Source organism: Onychostoma macrolepis, chromosome 14, assembly GCF_012432095.1.
Source record: "Onychostoma macrolepis isolate SWU-2019 chromosome 14, ASM1243209v1, whole genome shotgun sequence".
In the NCBI taxonomy this organism is placed as follows: domain Eukaryota; kingdom Metazoa; phylum Chordata; class Actinopteri; order Cypriniformes; family Cyprinidae; genus Onychostoma; species Onychostoma macrolepis.
Window position 1 is genome coordinate 31,211,953 of NC_081168.1, and position 15,401 is coordinate 31,227,353.

The following is a 15,401-nucleotide window of genomic DNA, read 5'->3' on the forward strand; positions in this document are numbered from 1 at the left end:
GCCGAGATCGTTCGATGTGTTTGCGTTCACACTCTTGCAATTTTCCAGGATCAAGGCTCTGTGTGAGAGGGGCTTGAGAGGATCCTCAGCGCACAGCGCCCCCTGATGTACAGGTATATTAACGTTTTAGTGATTCTTTCCGACCTTCTTTTTCGTCCAATGAAAGTTTGACATGTCATTTCCTCATACGGAGAGGCTGTATTAAAACGAGGAAGTTTTTTTTTGCTTGCTTCATCACTTAAATCGTGTCAGTCAGATCTGTGATCAGTAAAATTTCTATTTATTTAAATTGTTCTGTGTCTAAATGGCGCTTGAGGATGAGCTGTCGTGCACTATGTGCACTGAATTCTTTCGTGATCCGGTGTTATTGGGCTGTGGACACAGTTTTTGCCGTCAGTGCATTAGTTTACACTGGGCTGTGAGTAGCTTCAGAAGATGCTCCATCTGTCAGCAGGTGTCACCGCAGCAACCAGTGTCCAATCTGAGCCTGAGAAACACCTGTGAGTCTTACCTGAGCGAGAAAAGCACGAGGACAGAGAGCAGTGGAGACCAAGAGTGTTCGAAACACGGAGAGGTGATCAAACTATTCTGTCAAACAGATGGAAAAGCCATATGTGTAACGTGTAAGAAACAAGAACACAACGGACACAAAACACAACTGCTTCAACAAGCTGTAAAACAACGCAAGGTGAGAAAGTGTGTGCAACGCTTCATAGCAGTTATTTATTTCATTATGTATTTGTGAAATGGCAACCCAGTTAATTGCCAGTAAAATTACAAATAAATTTAAACGGATGTGTACATGAATAATTGTGGCCTTGTCTTTAAAGGGGAAGCTGAAAGCAGAGATTCGTCCCGCTGAGAAGACCTTGTGGTCATTGCAGAATGGCACAGCACTAGATAACAAAATCTCCAAGTATATTCAGGTGAGGCTCATGTTAAAGGTGGAGACAGAAATTATGAAAATGTTCTCTTTACAAAACATTTCAGGTTCTGAGGAATGTAGGCTGGTTGATTTTATGACTGATAGTTATTGTGCACCTTCACTTGGTGCTTGTGCCCACATAATTACTGACAAGGCATAAAAATAGAAATGCAATATAAAATAACAATATTAATAGAAAGAGATGTGTATAAAAGCCCACATTAAACTGACATATACAGTACAGGGAAAAACAAATCCAACATGTTGAAAGAGTTGTGGACCCGGGGAAGAAGCTGTGCAGGTGTTGATTTGTCCTAGGTTTTAAAACTCGATCCATGCATATACACCTATAAACACTCACACATACATCTAAACTCGATGCGCGCATGCACCCAAATTACAAATTACCAGCGCAAACATACAAAATAAAATTCACAAACGTATACAATTCCGATAAGAAAGACGCATGCTTTAGTTGTGTATATATGTATATGCAAGTGATTTCATCTGTGGATGTGCGTGAACTTTTCAGTGCAAACGGAAGCAGCGGCATCTCCGGCAGCCGTGGACTTTCTTCGCTGGCCAATTACACAATTCGATGTAATACTATTTATTTAAAAAACTACATTTCAACAAAATATAAAGCATTTATCATAAAGTTGATTTTTATGTTTTATATTCGCTGCATTTTCGCCTGGGCTGCTTTAGGGACCATCTGCAAATGTACTTCACAGTACAAAACGAAGGCCAAGAATTAAGTCAAATTAATGTTTACAGGGCTATAGTAAACGCCTAGTGGGCCTAACTGGCTGATTATATTTTGAGACAACACTTCCAATATTTCCCTTACTGTACGTACAGTACACAATTTTCCATGAAAAATGACACTGTAATTTTTTATTTAAATAATTGTGTACTGTACATATATGAAGGGATGTATTGGCAAAAGCTCACTGTATTAAATCACTACATGAGTTATACAAGCTTTACAGTTTGACAATTAGTCATTTTAAATGTTAAAAGTCATTTTGATTAAAATACTTTATCGAGTTTCTATACTATACATGTATATGGGAGTAATTTATAGGTGTATATGCACGTGTTTTATGTATGTATTGATAAGCGAAGTTCGATTTAAATCCTACGTGACGCCTCATAGTGCAGAGTTGAGCATTCACCAAACTGTCTTCCCGCGTGTCACACTATAAATCAGTCCGTGCGGACAACAACTTTGGTTTCTAGGACAGGCATTCCTACATGAAAATATTTTCATAATTTGCCATCATAATTTCACCAGTCATCCCATTCCAAATATATTTGACTTTTGTCTTCATTTGATCACAAAGTGAGATTTTTAGAAATGTCTTCTTTCTGTGGAAGACCGGAGAAAGCACATGCTGGAGCAGATTAGAGGCACATGGTAAAGAAAGACAAACAAACCAACCCATGTATTGATGTTTTGTATGCTTTTCACACCACGCTTGGCAGAATTTTTTTTTAGCTATATAGTAGGATTTTTCTGATCGCTATAATGCATTTGGACTGATCAAGTTGTACGACTGGGACCGCTGAAAGAGCAAGTGAAGAAGAGATGGTATGAGGGGCATGTTTGGTGTCACTAGAAGTTATGTGAGTTTCGCCCCCATCGGGAACTCGTTAATGCATTGATTGTTTGAAGAAGAAGGAAAAAAAAAAGAGTATGTAAAGAGCAAAGAGAATATTAATAATGGTCTTGACTGAGATCAGAAAATGTAGTTTTTGATTTATTGTATGAAGATGTGTAAATTCTGCAGTATGTTAAAAATTTTGGGAAGTGAAAGGACAACCCATGTTTTAAGGCTAAAACTATTTTATAGAAATAGCATTTTAATTGCTAAATGTGACTATAAGGCATAAACAAATAAATGATAAACATTAATATCATGATTATCTATAAAGCTGCTTTGAAATGATGTGTGTTATGAAAAGCACTGTATAAATAGACTAAACTTGACTTGACTTCTATGAATGGCTGTTGCATTATCACATTGTGTTACATTTTAAGCAATTCATCATGCAAACTGCTAAAAGAAGAATTAAAAATTAAAAGAAGAATTAAAAGTACAAAATCTTAAAAAAATAAATAAAAATAACATTTAAAAAAAGTAACTGAAGAGGAATAAAATACATTGGGCTAGTTGGGCTACTTTTCATTCCTTTTGGGAGGGTTTTGGGTCATCTTGGGATGGATTTTCTTCTGGGATCTGGCAACCCTGTTTCGTGGAGTATCCATTTAAAAGTCTGACAGATTTGTTGCTACATTTTTGAGATGTTTGATTTCTATTTATTACTCTTGTTAAAGGTGATTTTTGTGTGGATGATTAACAGTTTTACACCTTATCACCTCAGACTCAAAGTCAGATGACAGAGAAGAATATCAGGAAAGAGTTTGAGAAACTGCATAAGTTCCTCAGACAGGAGGAGGAGAGCAGGATATCAGCTCTAAATGAAGAAAAGAGAGAAAAGGGAGACAAGATAGAAGGAAGAATACAAGACGGAATTCTGTCTCTCTCTGACAGAGTCAAAGAAGTGGAAGAACAAATTGAGGAAGATGACATAATTTTCCTGAAGGTTGGTACACACACACACACACACACACACACACACACACACACACACACTGATCAATCCTAGAATGCTCCAAGTTCATCAGGACATCAGCTAGAACAGTTTAGGCTGGTTTAAGTGTTCAGCTATATTATCTGGTTTAATTATATAAAATGTTTTATTATTATTCAGTTTAATTAAAATGACTGAACCAGCCTGACTGCATGCAGTTACTCTAAAAAAGCACTTTTAAGAGTCAAATCAAATAGAAATGGTGACTACTACTTTTGCACATTTTTGATTTTTATTTTCCAGCAAGAGCTGGGTAGATTACTTAAAATTGTAATCCGTTACTGATTCCAAGTTACATGACAACAATTGTAGTTAGTAACGTAATCCATTACATTACACATTTTAGGTGATATAACCAGACAACTTTTTGATTACTTTTAATTACTTTTTACCTGTCATACCCTTGTCGTTATACACATTCATGTCCTCATTTGTCACAAAAACACCCCAGTATTGCTTACAGTTTATTATTGTTATAACAGACACATTTTTTGATGTTTCCTTTTTGTGTATTTTCTCAGAATTATGACAGCATTCTAACCAGGTATTTACTATTTATCATTTCCACTTTTACTGTTTTTATAAATATTCATGAGCTTTAAGTAAAGTTCAATACTGACTATGTGAGGTGTGTGTGTTTAGAGCTAAATACACGCTTCCAGATGCAGAACTGAGTTCAAATACTCTTATCGATGGTTCAAAATATCTGGGCAACTTGAAGTACCATGTGTGGGAGAAGATGAAGGACATCTGCCCTTACTGTGAGTACTAGGCTAGTACTAGTTCAACATAAATGTAATATCAACATAAATGACTTTTCCCTGTTCTCCACAGATCCCGTGATCCTGAACCCAAACACATCACTACCAGACTTCTCCGTGTCAGATGATCTGACCTCTGTGACCTCATGTCTCTTTCAGCAGGACAAGCGCAACCCTTTTCCTCAGCACAGGAACAGTGTGGTGTTGGGGAATGTGGGATACACTGATGGCACCCACACATGGGAAATCGAGGTGGGAAACAGTCAATATTGGAGCCTTGGTGTGTGCTTAGGTTCAGTGAAAACATCTGATGTGTGTACTTTGACCCCTGCAAAAGGCTTCTGGGGTATTAGACGCGTTGGATCCTCATTTGAATTGATGAGTGCTCAGATATCTAGATTAAAGACGAAGGGAAATCCAGAAGTAATCCGAGTAAAGCTTGACTACCGTTGTGATGAGAAAGGGGGGAGATATTGGTACGTGAGATTTTTTGATGCTGGGAATAATTACTTAATTGCAGAATTTAATGCAGTGCCAGGATTGAAACTCTTTCCCTTCATGATCCCAGAAGATTCGTCCGCCCCGCTGCGTGTTGTTCCAGCTAACATCATGCTGACTGTTGAACAGAAATTGCCGTTCCTGGAGAGACATTCGGTCATTTTCATGATCTGTCTGTGTTTTGTCACAGCTCTAACGTTCCTGATTCTGGCATGGTTGATTGAAAGACACAACAGATGAATATCTGTGGAAAAGCACATCATATGATGGCTGTTCAACATCTGCTTATTACATGGCTACTTGCCATATAAGTAAATAATTAGACGTGAATTATTGAATATTCGACTAGCTCATTTAACGCAAAGCTTACACAAATAAAAACAGTTCCTAGTAAGCATCTTTGAGCCTTGATGAAAGAACAAGTTCAAAGACAGACATTTATGCAATAATTTATAGTACGACAGGGTGATATAGACCTTTTTCTGAACGCGGACGTCTCGCTCGATTAGAACGGTGCTTTACATTTCCGGTTTCTAGTCACATTTACATATTTTCCGAGCCGATAATATAATGTGAAACCTATGAAAATGATTTTAAAAAATCATGTGGCGCCATTGTTTCATAATTTTACAGTGTCGCAATGACCGTCTTCTTGCAGTAAAGGACCTGCCATATTTCAGTGAGTGGGAAGATGACATGAAGCTACGCGAGGTTAAGCTGCATTGAAAACAGATGAGTGATGCAGCTCCCGATCGGGGCGAAGTTCATGGGATTTTGTCCACAGAATGATGAGCAAACATTATTTTAACATATTATTATTTCACACAGTATTTTAAACTTAAGTGCTGCAAACCATGTATACAGTGCCTGACAAGACAGGTTTTCTGATACGCAAAACAAGTACTTTAAAGGAATTCCTTCACTTACTGCCGTTACTGTGGCAGCCAACAACAGCACAGCAACCCTCCGCACATTTTTATATGTAGTTATATTGAAAAAGTTTCAGTTCAGTCAATCTTTTTTTTTTCCCGTTTTAACGGATTTCTATGGAGAGCACCCGCACGGAAGTTAGAATCTGTCATGGCGCCGCTCATCGGTTACTCAGGAAATAGTTCTATAGACAAAAATACTACAATCATACAATATCACTATATTCATTAATGGGGAAGGAAATGCTTTCCACATGTTTGTTAGACCTTGAGAATGAATGTTAACATAAATTGTTTGTTCACAATTAAATTCCACAGAGTAAGCTATCTTTTAAACCAATTTATTTTCCATAAATGCTGTTTTTGAATAAAACAATAAAACATACACTTAATTAATTAATTAAACTTTTAATATGTAATCAAATGAAAATATAACAATTATTATACAACATTTTTATTTGTGTCAAAAGTTGCTGCACAAGAGAACTGTACAAATTAAAACATGGATGAAAAAATATCTTGGTTGTATGATGTTCTTTAACATACTTCTTCATAGATGTGTCCTTCACTGCTAATGTTGCAAAGGAAGCCACTAAAAGTGATCACATTCATTTGACCAAAAGCCAACATATTCTTATGCTATTTAAACTTATTATTCTTCTGAGACAACATTTTCCAACTCTAACTCGTCCCAGGGCTTGAATGCCACAAGCCCCAAACTCGGCAGAGACCTGGGCCCTGATTGCAAGAAGTGTGCTATATCTTCTCAGACTGATCAGACTTAGTTGTCCTATAAATAATTATTAAATATGAAAAAATTCCTATAGACTTACATTGGCTGAGAAAAAAATGCACCCCTAGAGGAGCAATTCCTCTCCACTAAAGGGAGGAGCTGGCTAAGTCCTCTCACTTAGTTTCACTTTAAAATTGGTTAAAAATACAAATAAATACATAAATCTCATTCACACTGACAAGCTAAACCAACATATCTGATCATTACCAGGTCAGGACAGCATAATATTTACTGTCTTTTGGCCAGAGTAGTGTTAAAAATCACAGATTTGTGACCGCACCGATCAGCGAGAGCACTCTGTAAGTGCTCACAAAACTACAGCATTTGCACGTGTTTTAAAGCCTTTTAAATTAAAACACTCCAGCAATAGAACACAATAATACTAGAAGAACACATTAAAGAGGTAAAATAAGTGCTTATGAGTGCATGTGAGATATTCTGTGTTTGACTGCAGAGCAACACATCACAGCTCGCTGCTGTCGGCACTGAACTGACAAACACATACAAGATTATTTCAAAATAAATGAAAGCTTGGCGAATATCATCGAAAACAATCGTTTGTGTCTCACGTGAACATAAACTGTTGAGAAATACATCGGAGGTGGATCATTAATCATTATTTTGTATTTGAACATTAAAGCGATCACATTTTCCATCTGTCTTCAATGTTAATCCATAAAAACGGAGAAAATAATTCATCTTGAAAAGGTAGAATACTTAAAAGTGCTTCAACTGTTGAAAAACAATATATGAAATTAGTGTAAAATTTTTGCTAATGACAATTTCTGTTAAAAAGCTTCTTCATAATACAAAATAACAAGGGTCTATAGAAAATATTATGAAAACAATAACTGTTGTACTTTTTAAATAATTATATTGTTTTCATATTATAATTAAATAGCCTAACCATTTAACAAGTGACATGATAATCAATCATCACTGCTTAAAATGTCAGTTGAAAATGTTGCCCATACGAGGGAGCCACAGGATAGCAAAACTAGAGACCTGCATTTCAGCCCTGACATTTTTACGCCCCTAGGGCCGGGCTTCGGGTCAATTTTCACGTCATAGTTCAGATGTGGGCCGGGCCTCGGTCCTGTTTTAGGCTTCTCCTTATTTTTTTTCATTTTAGACATCCATCAATTAGTGATGGAAAAAAAAAATTGCCGGTGGAAACAACACGAGACCGTGCTCTACGGTGTTTAGTGTCCCGCAGCAGCAGAGAGCCTGCCGTCAGTGCAGCTGAAGACGCCACGATTCTTCTGCTGAGGGACACACGCTTCGGCTCCAGAGATCAGGAGGTATACAGTCATCTTGGAAATTAAAATCTGTCGTTTCATTTGGGAACGGCTCTGGCAAGGACTGATCTGTATCTGAGAAAATATCCCCAAATTTCTTTCTCTGCAAACATGGGTTCAGAAACGTTCTCCTCAGAAAAGCTCTTATTCTGCCGGTTCTCCTCAGCACCGGTCAAAGCCACGGCTCTCTGATCCACAGACGCTGCTGCGCTGATGTTTTGTTGCTGCATCAGATCAAATGAAGACTCGGTTATGTTTGGCCTGTATTTGACTTCATCAGCTGATGACAGAAGTTTTCTGCTTGTTTTCAGAAAGTGAATGAGTTGAGAGCTTGACAGCTTCTGATGGTGAATTTGGTCATTCCCAACGTTTAGCTGAAATAGGTGAGAAATGCCAGAAATGATCCAGAGCTATGAATAAATGAAATAAATGAGACGCACCAGATATTTATATGTTGGAACAAAAACACAAACTCATTTTCTCCAAAAGCAAGTGCAGCTGATTGTGAAGCTAACATGAAGTCAAAATCTGTTTAATCTTATGTTGTGTTTTGTAAGTTAACAACCATGTCTTCATCTCAAGGTTTATAATGTTTTTAATGCTGAAAAAAAAAAAACACAGAAACAATCACAGAAATTCTAATGGTTTCTTCTACAAATACCATTACAAACCATCAACTATAAACCATTAAAAGCATTAAAAATGATTTCCTGTAGTGTGTTTTGGGACATTCCTCTTCAGGAACTCGAGCTGCGTCGGAGAACGCTATGGGAACGCCTCCAGCGTGACCGCGCTCTGAATCACATGTGTAATCTGTCCAGTGGATGGGCGAGACGTCACAGGCGGGTGACGTAATGACCAGGTGGTATAAAAGCATGTGTGGTGGTGAAACCGGTGTCAGCTTTTTGTCATTCAGCAACTGCTACTCTGTGTGTGTCTGTCGATCTGTGTTGTGAGTCTTATTTAGCGTTGTTTGTCCCTACACAATCACTTAATACATAATCACATAATCTCCACAATGTCTAAAAGTGCTGCTAAAACTAAGCACTTGGGCGAGAGCAGATCACATTAAGCATTTGTCACTGCGTATGCTTGCTCTCGGATTGCTCTTTCTGAGGAGGGAGTCTTCACCAGCGTTCCTCGCGGTGCCGGCCCCGCTTTCGCCGAGGCGGAGCAGCGGCTGCGCTCGTGCGAATCGCACATGGATCAGGTGGAGGGAATGAAGACGGGCGAGCCCCTATCTTCTTCCTTCCCCATTAGATCCAGCGCCCGCTCTGGGATCGGAAACCCGCCCCGCGGTTTCTTCCCCCCGGAGAGAGGGCTCGATGCTTCGCCTGTCTTCCTCCGAGGAGATGGCCCAGGTGAAAAAGAAATATATTTAAATTGTGCTTTTTCAGACACACTTAATATATTAAAACTATACTATATTAAGTGCATATTAAATGTATTATTTTGAAACAACTTTAAGTATATTAAGTGTATTTCAAGATATGTTTAAGTTAATTAAATTAACTAAGTTAATTAAGTTAATCTATTTGCAATATATTTAATATATTGAAATTGTGTTAAAATGGAACCACTTTAAGTATACTTAGTGCAATTTAAGTGTATTTCTTAAAATACATTTAAAATGTACTTTTAATACTTCATGAACTACAGTTAGATATACTTTAAGTAAGAGTACAAGTGTGTTTTCTGTAAATACACTAAAACGTCACTAAAAGTATGCTTAAGTTTAGTATGTTCCTTAAAAGTGAAACTAAGAATATATTTATTAACATAGTATTTCTACTATACTTTTTAGGAATATATTAAAATTATGCTTGTGGTTAGCATATTCTCAGGGCTGCTGCTGGCCAAATGGGTGCCCTAAGCAGGATTGTATTGTTGTGCCCCCTCCCTCAAATATTATGGAAGTAAACAAAAATACCTACTACAGGGGTCAAAATAGAACTTTAATAAAATATAAAAGTAAATAAATTGTAATTAAATTGTATTATTTACAATTACAATTCATCTATATGTCATCTATAGCAGTGGTTCCCAACCACGATCCAGGAGGCTCTCCAAAACTTCAAAAGTTTTTCAAAAATTACCCCAAAAGTTTTCCATGTCTCCTTAATCAAACACGCCTGATTCAGATCATCAGCTCATTAGCAGAGACTCCAAGACCTGAAATGAGTGTCAGACAAAGGAGAGATGCAAATTGTGCAGTGTTGGGGGGCCTCCGGGAGCGTGGTTGGGAACCACTGATCTATAGCAAAAAGGTGGCCAAAAATGAGAGATTAAGCGGATATTTCAATCAAAAGTTGGGTCAATAGCCTATTAGACAAGGACTTGATCGTCCTGTAAGTGTAACAGCAGCAATTACCAGGCCTTTGGCTCCCTTTGCAGGCATTTGTAATAACATGTAATGTTGATAAAAAACAATGGACACCATCACAAAGTTTGTAATGGTTTTACTGGTTATGGTAATTGGTCACCTTCTAAATCCTAATGGAATATGTCCCAAAACACACTACAGAATGTTTTTTAATGGTTAAAAGTTGATGGTTTGTAATGGTATTTGTGATTAATTTTTTCAGCAGGGCTGCTTCATTGTTTTATATAATGCATTTTAAGTCATTTTAAAGGCTGTTGTTGGCTTAGGTTTGTTTTTATAACCACAAAAATATTATCTTAATGCTTCTTTGTATATTATTATTTGAAGTAACAAAACCATGGTTAATGGTTAACAAGAACCATGATTTATTTTTTATTTTTTTATTCATGTTAAAACCATGGCTAACTTATGTAAGTGAACATGGAAACGCTGAGAGAATATTAGACGCGTTGGTGGTGGTGAAATTATTACCGACATTAAAACACGTTATTGACCTCAACACCCAAAAAAGTTTCACGGGATTTTGAATGTAGCCTACCTGAAAGTGACGCACGGGCTTCGTTTTCATCTTTTTTTCCTTCTCTTGGTGCTGGATTGCTGATGTCTTTTCACGGTTATCCATCAATTATGATCATTTGCATTCAGCCGCAAACATGAGGTATTTAATTTTTTTACAATTTTTTTGAGCAAATGGAATGGTGCCTCCCTGGGAGTTGGTGCCCTACGCAAACTGCGTACTCTGTGTATAGGGAGCGGCGGTACTGCATATTCTTTAAAAGTGTAACTAAGCATATGTTTATTACCGAAGTATTTCTAGTATACGTTTTAGAAGTACATTATAAGTATGCTTGTGTTTAGCATATTTCTTAGAAGCACAACTAAGCATATATTTAATCCAAAAGTACTTCAAGTATAATTTTTAGAAATATATTAAAATGCAATTCAGTATATTTTTAATGCACTTCAAATAAGCATGTTGGGTATACAAATGTATTATACTACTTGAATTTCAAGTATATTTTTAATACATTTAATACTACATCTTTTCCACCTGGGGGGTCATGAAACCCCCTGTTTCAGCACTGGTTAGTTCTCACCACAGTTTTAAAAAATGTTAAAAAAGTGGGCGTGGTGTGGAGCGGAGGGGGAAGAGGGGAGAGAGAAAACACACACAGGCTGTGTCCAAAATCGCATACTCAATGAGTAGGTACTTAATTTCAAGAAGTACTTACTTAACGAGCGCTAAAAGAGTACATACTCTACAGCCAAATCTCGTTGAGTATAGGTGTGATCGACTTCATGCGGTGCCGCACAGACCTATCGGCGAGAGCAGCCGCTTGCAGTCGGGGGCGGAATTGAAAGCGGAGACGTGAAGTCGGACTCTTTCTGCTCCCAGTGATGCTCTCGCGGTGTTTGGATACTCTTAAGAACAATGAGTTTATGTCATATTTTTATTTTTAAATAAACCATAAAATGCTATTTGTCATTTTCTTTCCACCAGATGGCATCAGAAACACTAAGTGACCCAATTCAAAGTGCACTTGTATAGTAGGTTTTTGATAGAAAACTACTGAAATTGTGTCGTCGTTGTTTGTTTGGTAAAATAATGTAAAACAATTGCTTATGTGCTCATATTTTCTTAAAAATATCCAGAATGTAAAGTAAATAAAATAAAAATCATAAAAATTAATAAATAAATAAATAAAAATAGATCAATATAAGCTTTTGTTACAGGTACGGGACGGATGGATGAGGTTTAAAAAGATAAATTAATGTTTTATGCCTTCATTTATAAATTTAAATATGCAAACTGAATTTCTGTGGAAAAATGCTTTTGATTATTAAAATTTAATTAAATTAAACCATTAAAAGGCCATTAAAATGTATTCCAGGAAAAAAAATCATTTTTATTTCACTTAAAATAAAATAAGTTTTTATATGAATTCAGTTATAGACATGTTTTTGATTATTAAAATTTAATTGAACTATTAATATGGAATCCAGAAAAATTTAAATAGAATTTAAACAAAAATAATAATATATAATCATTATTTTAGTATATAATTATTATATTGTAATAATAGAATAGGAGTTTGGAAAATAGAACAGATTTCATAGCCCTACATAAGCCTATGTACCTGTTAGACACCTTCTCAGTATTTTTATTTAGATTTATTGATGCTACATCATGCAGAAAGTTAATCAGTGATGTCTTAATACACAAAAAAACATAGCTCTTGTATAAAAAAAAAAAAGATCAGGCAAACTGCATCTGTGATTTGCCATGTTAATAACATACTGATTCAGTACTGAGTCAATAAATATTTTAATTTGTACAGACATATAACTAATATTCAGTCATGTTTCTTCCTTTCTCTATTTATCTTTTATCAACAGCAGTTAAATATACAACCCAAAGGCCCACAGAGCATCTTTATCTTTGTATGTTTTGACTCTCAGATACCTTCTGATTTAAAACTGACAAGTCAGATGTAAAGCTGGGGGTTAATACAGATTTCACCATTTGATTTTTTTAGACATTTTTTGCTTAAGTTCACTTATCTTGGCCATTGCATCGCTCTGTGTTAGCGTGGGTTGACGCTGGGTACTCCGGCATCCTCCCAGAGAGCTGGTTAGGTGAATTGAAGATTATAAATTATCCCCCGTCTTGTGTGTATAAAAGACTTGTGTATAGAATGACTTGTGTACACTGTAAAAAATAAGTGTAATTTTAACTGTAATGTTTTTTTAAAACGCTACTGAAAAAAACTGTTAATATGTTAACACTGAGTTCCTGTACTATATACAGGGGAAAACTGTAAAAGATCTAACCAGACATTTCATGTAATTTTACAGTAAAATGCTGTTAATTGTACAGTTTTTAGAAGTAAAAATAACAAATCAATGTATAATTTACAGTCAAAAACTGTAAACTGATATTCCCAGAATTCCCTGCATGACACTCCACATTTAAAAAAATGTTTTGTTTAAATAATCATGTTTTTTAATAGTTTTTGTTATCAGTTATGTACATTTGGGCTTTATGTTACATCTTCTGTTGTTTAATGAAAGTTTATTGCATTATTTAAGTATCATGTGTGTTACCATGATGGTGTTTTATGTTTGCATGAATGACTCTGTGCACCTTCTATATATCAGTATATACTTCTGCTTGTGGCGAAGCTACCTGATTCTTCATGTGGCTTTCTCTTTTACCACCTCTTTTTATTATGGTGGTTGTCAGTATGTTAAAGGTACAAAACAGATTTTAATAGCAGTGTGTCGTTTAATTTAGTGGTTTACATTCAAATTTCCCTGTTTGTAAATTACAGTTTTATACTGTAAATTTTACAGTTTTGTTTAGTTTTTTTTTCTGTATTTTCTACAAAATTATTCTGGCAACCACAGCTGCCAGAATTATTTTGTAAAAACCACGGAATTTTTTACAGTGTATGTATTAACTGGTTCTCACCAATATAGCCATAGATGCTGGAATGGCATTAAGAATAAAATAAACAAACAAAATGATCTTGGCCATCTATGATAACAGTGACAGCCATTTATGTGGCTGCCTAATCCTAAATTGTGTGACAGTAAAATGATTTGAGATCAGGAGCTTCGACATAATTATTGCACTGTTCCCTATTTCTCATTGCCATTGCTGTCTAGTCAATAAATTAACTAATCAAATCAATAAATAAATCCAGTCTAGCTATGATCCTGTACCACCCTTTCTGATTTAACATATTGATTTATCGTGATTTTTCAATGACTCTTTAAATTTCTGCACAAATCTATCAATACAGAAATTGGCTAAGGTCTGTATTGTTGTGTTTAGCAATATCATCTTCCCTAAAGTAAAATTAAGAAAAACAGCATATTCTCAGACCTGATACTTGATACCTTCTCATCCTTAGGTTTATCTAACTGCTGAAGGAATGGCAGGTAATTCAGAGCAAGTATGTTTGTTACATAACTACCTGATTAATGAATTCACATCCAGTTGTTGCTTTTTTCCAATTACTTATCAGTTGCACTCTGTCAATGCATTTTGGATCAAAACAGTTTGGTTACCTTTTTTATGTTTAGTACAAGAAAGTGTGGCTGAAACAACATTTGGGTGTGTAAATGATGACATAATTTTATTTTTTTGAGTGAACTATCCCTTTCATGTAATATTATTATTATTATTGAAATATGAAGTTGTAATGAAATAATATCTTTAATAAGAAACTAAAACTGCTAATATTTGGTGGTAAATTTAATTTAATTTAATAATTTAAGTCATTTATTCATTTGATTTGTTTAAATATATGATTCGTTCAGTAATTAAGTAAATAGCTCTTATTATAAATGGATCATTGAATAATTGGTTCAGTGTTCTACTGTTGTTTTAAAGGTAAATTGGTAGAAACAGACAATAATGTATATAAAATATAATGCAATATTAACTATTTACTGAACTGTTTGCATAGAATAAATATCACATTTGCACACTACTCATGTGATATTATACTTGTTTCTCATGTGATATTGCTCATATGTGATATACATGATACTAAAATTTGTTCAGGGGCATTTATGCTCCATTATTTTTTAATTTTAGGGGCATGTAACTGCATTCTATTGGCTCACATATTGTTATATTCTTTAAAAATCTTTATATTTTATTCAGGGTAGTGTCAGTCTAATTTATAAAAGTAATGTCACATCTTTTTTGTTTTTTTTTCCCCCTAGTACAATTGGAAAGCTGCCAGACTTATCCAAGAAGCTGTTCAGCTATTACTAAATGACCAAACACCTAAACACTCCAACCCTGCTGACACTGCAGCAACAGCTGAGCATCGTGCAAGTGAGGGGCACACAGGCCAAACGACCTCTTTTTCCTCTCAGCTAGCGCTGAGGAGGAGTGAATCTCATCAGTTACCCAATTCCGTTAATTTCCTGCAGCCATCAACCTCCATATCTGATTTTGTGCAGGCTAATCTCTCAAGACTTTTCCAGCCATAGACAGCCAACAGCAAGGCGGGCCACTCAGTCCCGCAGACTGTATGAAACACCCTGGACACATCATTTGTTTTTGTCTTGCGGACCCTAAGGCTGATAGGTGGCCCCTTTACCAGAGGAGCGCAGTGTGTTACAAAATTCTGGGCTGA

General features: G+C 35.8%; 1 protein-coding gene across 5 annotated transcripts; it reads left to right on the plus strand.

Annotated features, from left to right (window-relative positions):
* The first annotated feature begins 204 nt into the window (after nt 1–204).
* On the plus strand, nt 205–15,368 carry LOC131553293 (E3 ubiquitin-protein ligase TRIM35-like). Of its 5 annotated transcripts, none has more exons than XM_058797848.1 (8): nt 205–688; nt 831–926; nt 3,314–3,535; nt 4,105–4,127; nt 4,226–4,344; nt 4,418–4,596; nt 14,163–14,204; nt 14,983–15,368. In XM_058797848.1, the coding sequence occupies exons 1-8, from the start codon at nt 305–307 to the stop codon at nt 15,253–15,255; spliced, it is 1,338 nt and encodes a 445-aa protein (XP_058653831.1). In that variant the 5' UTR covers nt 205–304; the 3' UTR covers nt 15,256–15,368. The 5 variants fall into 5 exon arrangements, with proteins under 5 accessions (XP_058653831.1, XP_058653834.1, XP_058653833.1 ...); XM_058797851.1 differs by having other exon boundaries at nt 14,163–14,190; nt 14,983–15,129; XM_058797850.1 differs by lacking the exons at nt 14,163–14,204; nt 14,983–15,368 and adding an exon at nt 5,476–6,271.
* Nucleotides 15,369–15,401: the final 33 nt, after the last annotated feature.

Coding starts and splice junctions, on each gene's coding strand:
- LOC131553293 (XM_058797847.1), top strand. CDS start 305: ATGGCGCTTGAGGATGAGCTGTCGTGCACTATGTGCACTGAATTCTTT. Junction 689..830: donor AAGCTGTAAAACAACGCAAG/GTGAGAAAGTGT, acceptor TTGTCTTTAAAG/GGGAAGCTGAAAGCAGAGAT. Junction 927..3,313: donor AAATCTCCAAGTATATTCAG/GTGAGGCTCATG, acceptor TTATCACCTCAG/ACTCAAAGTCAGATGACAGA.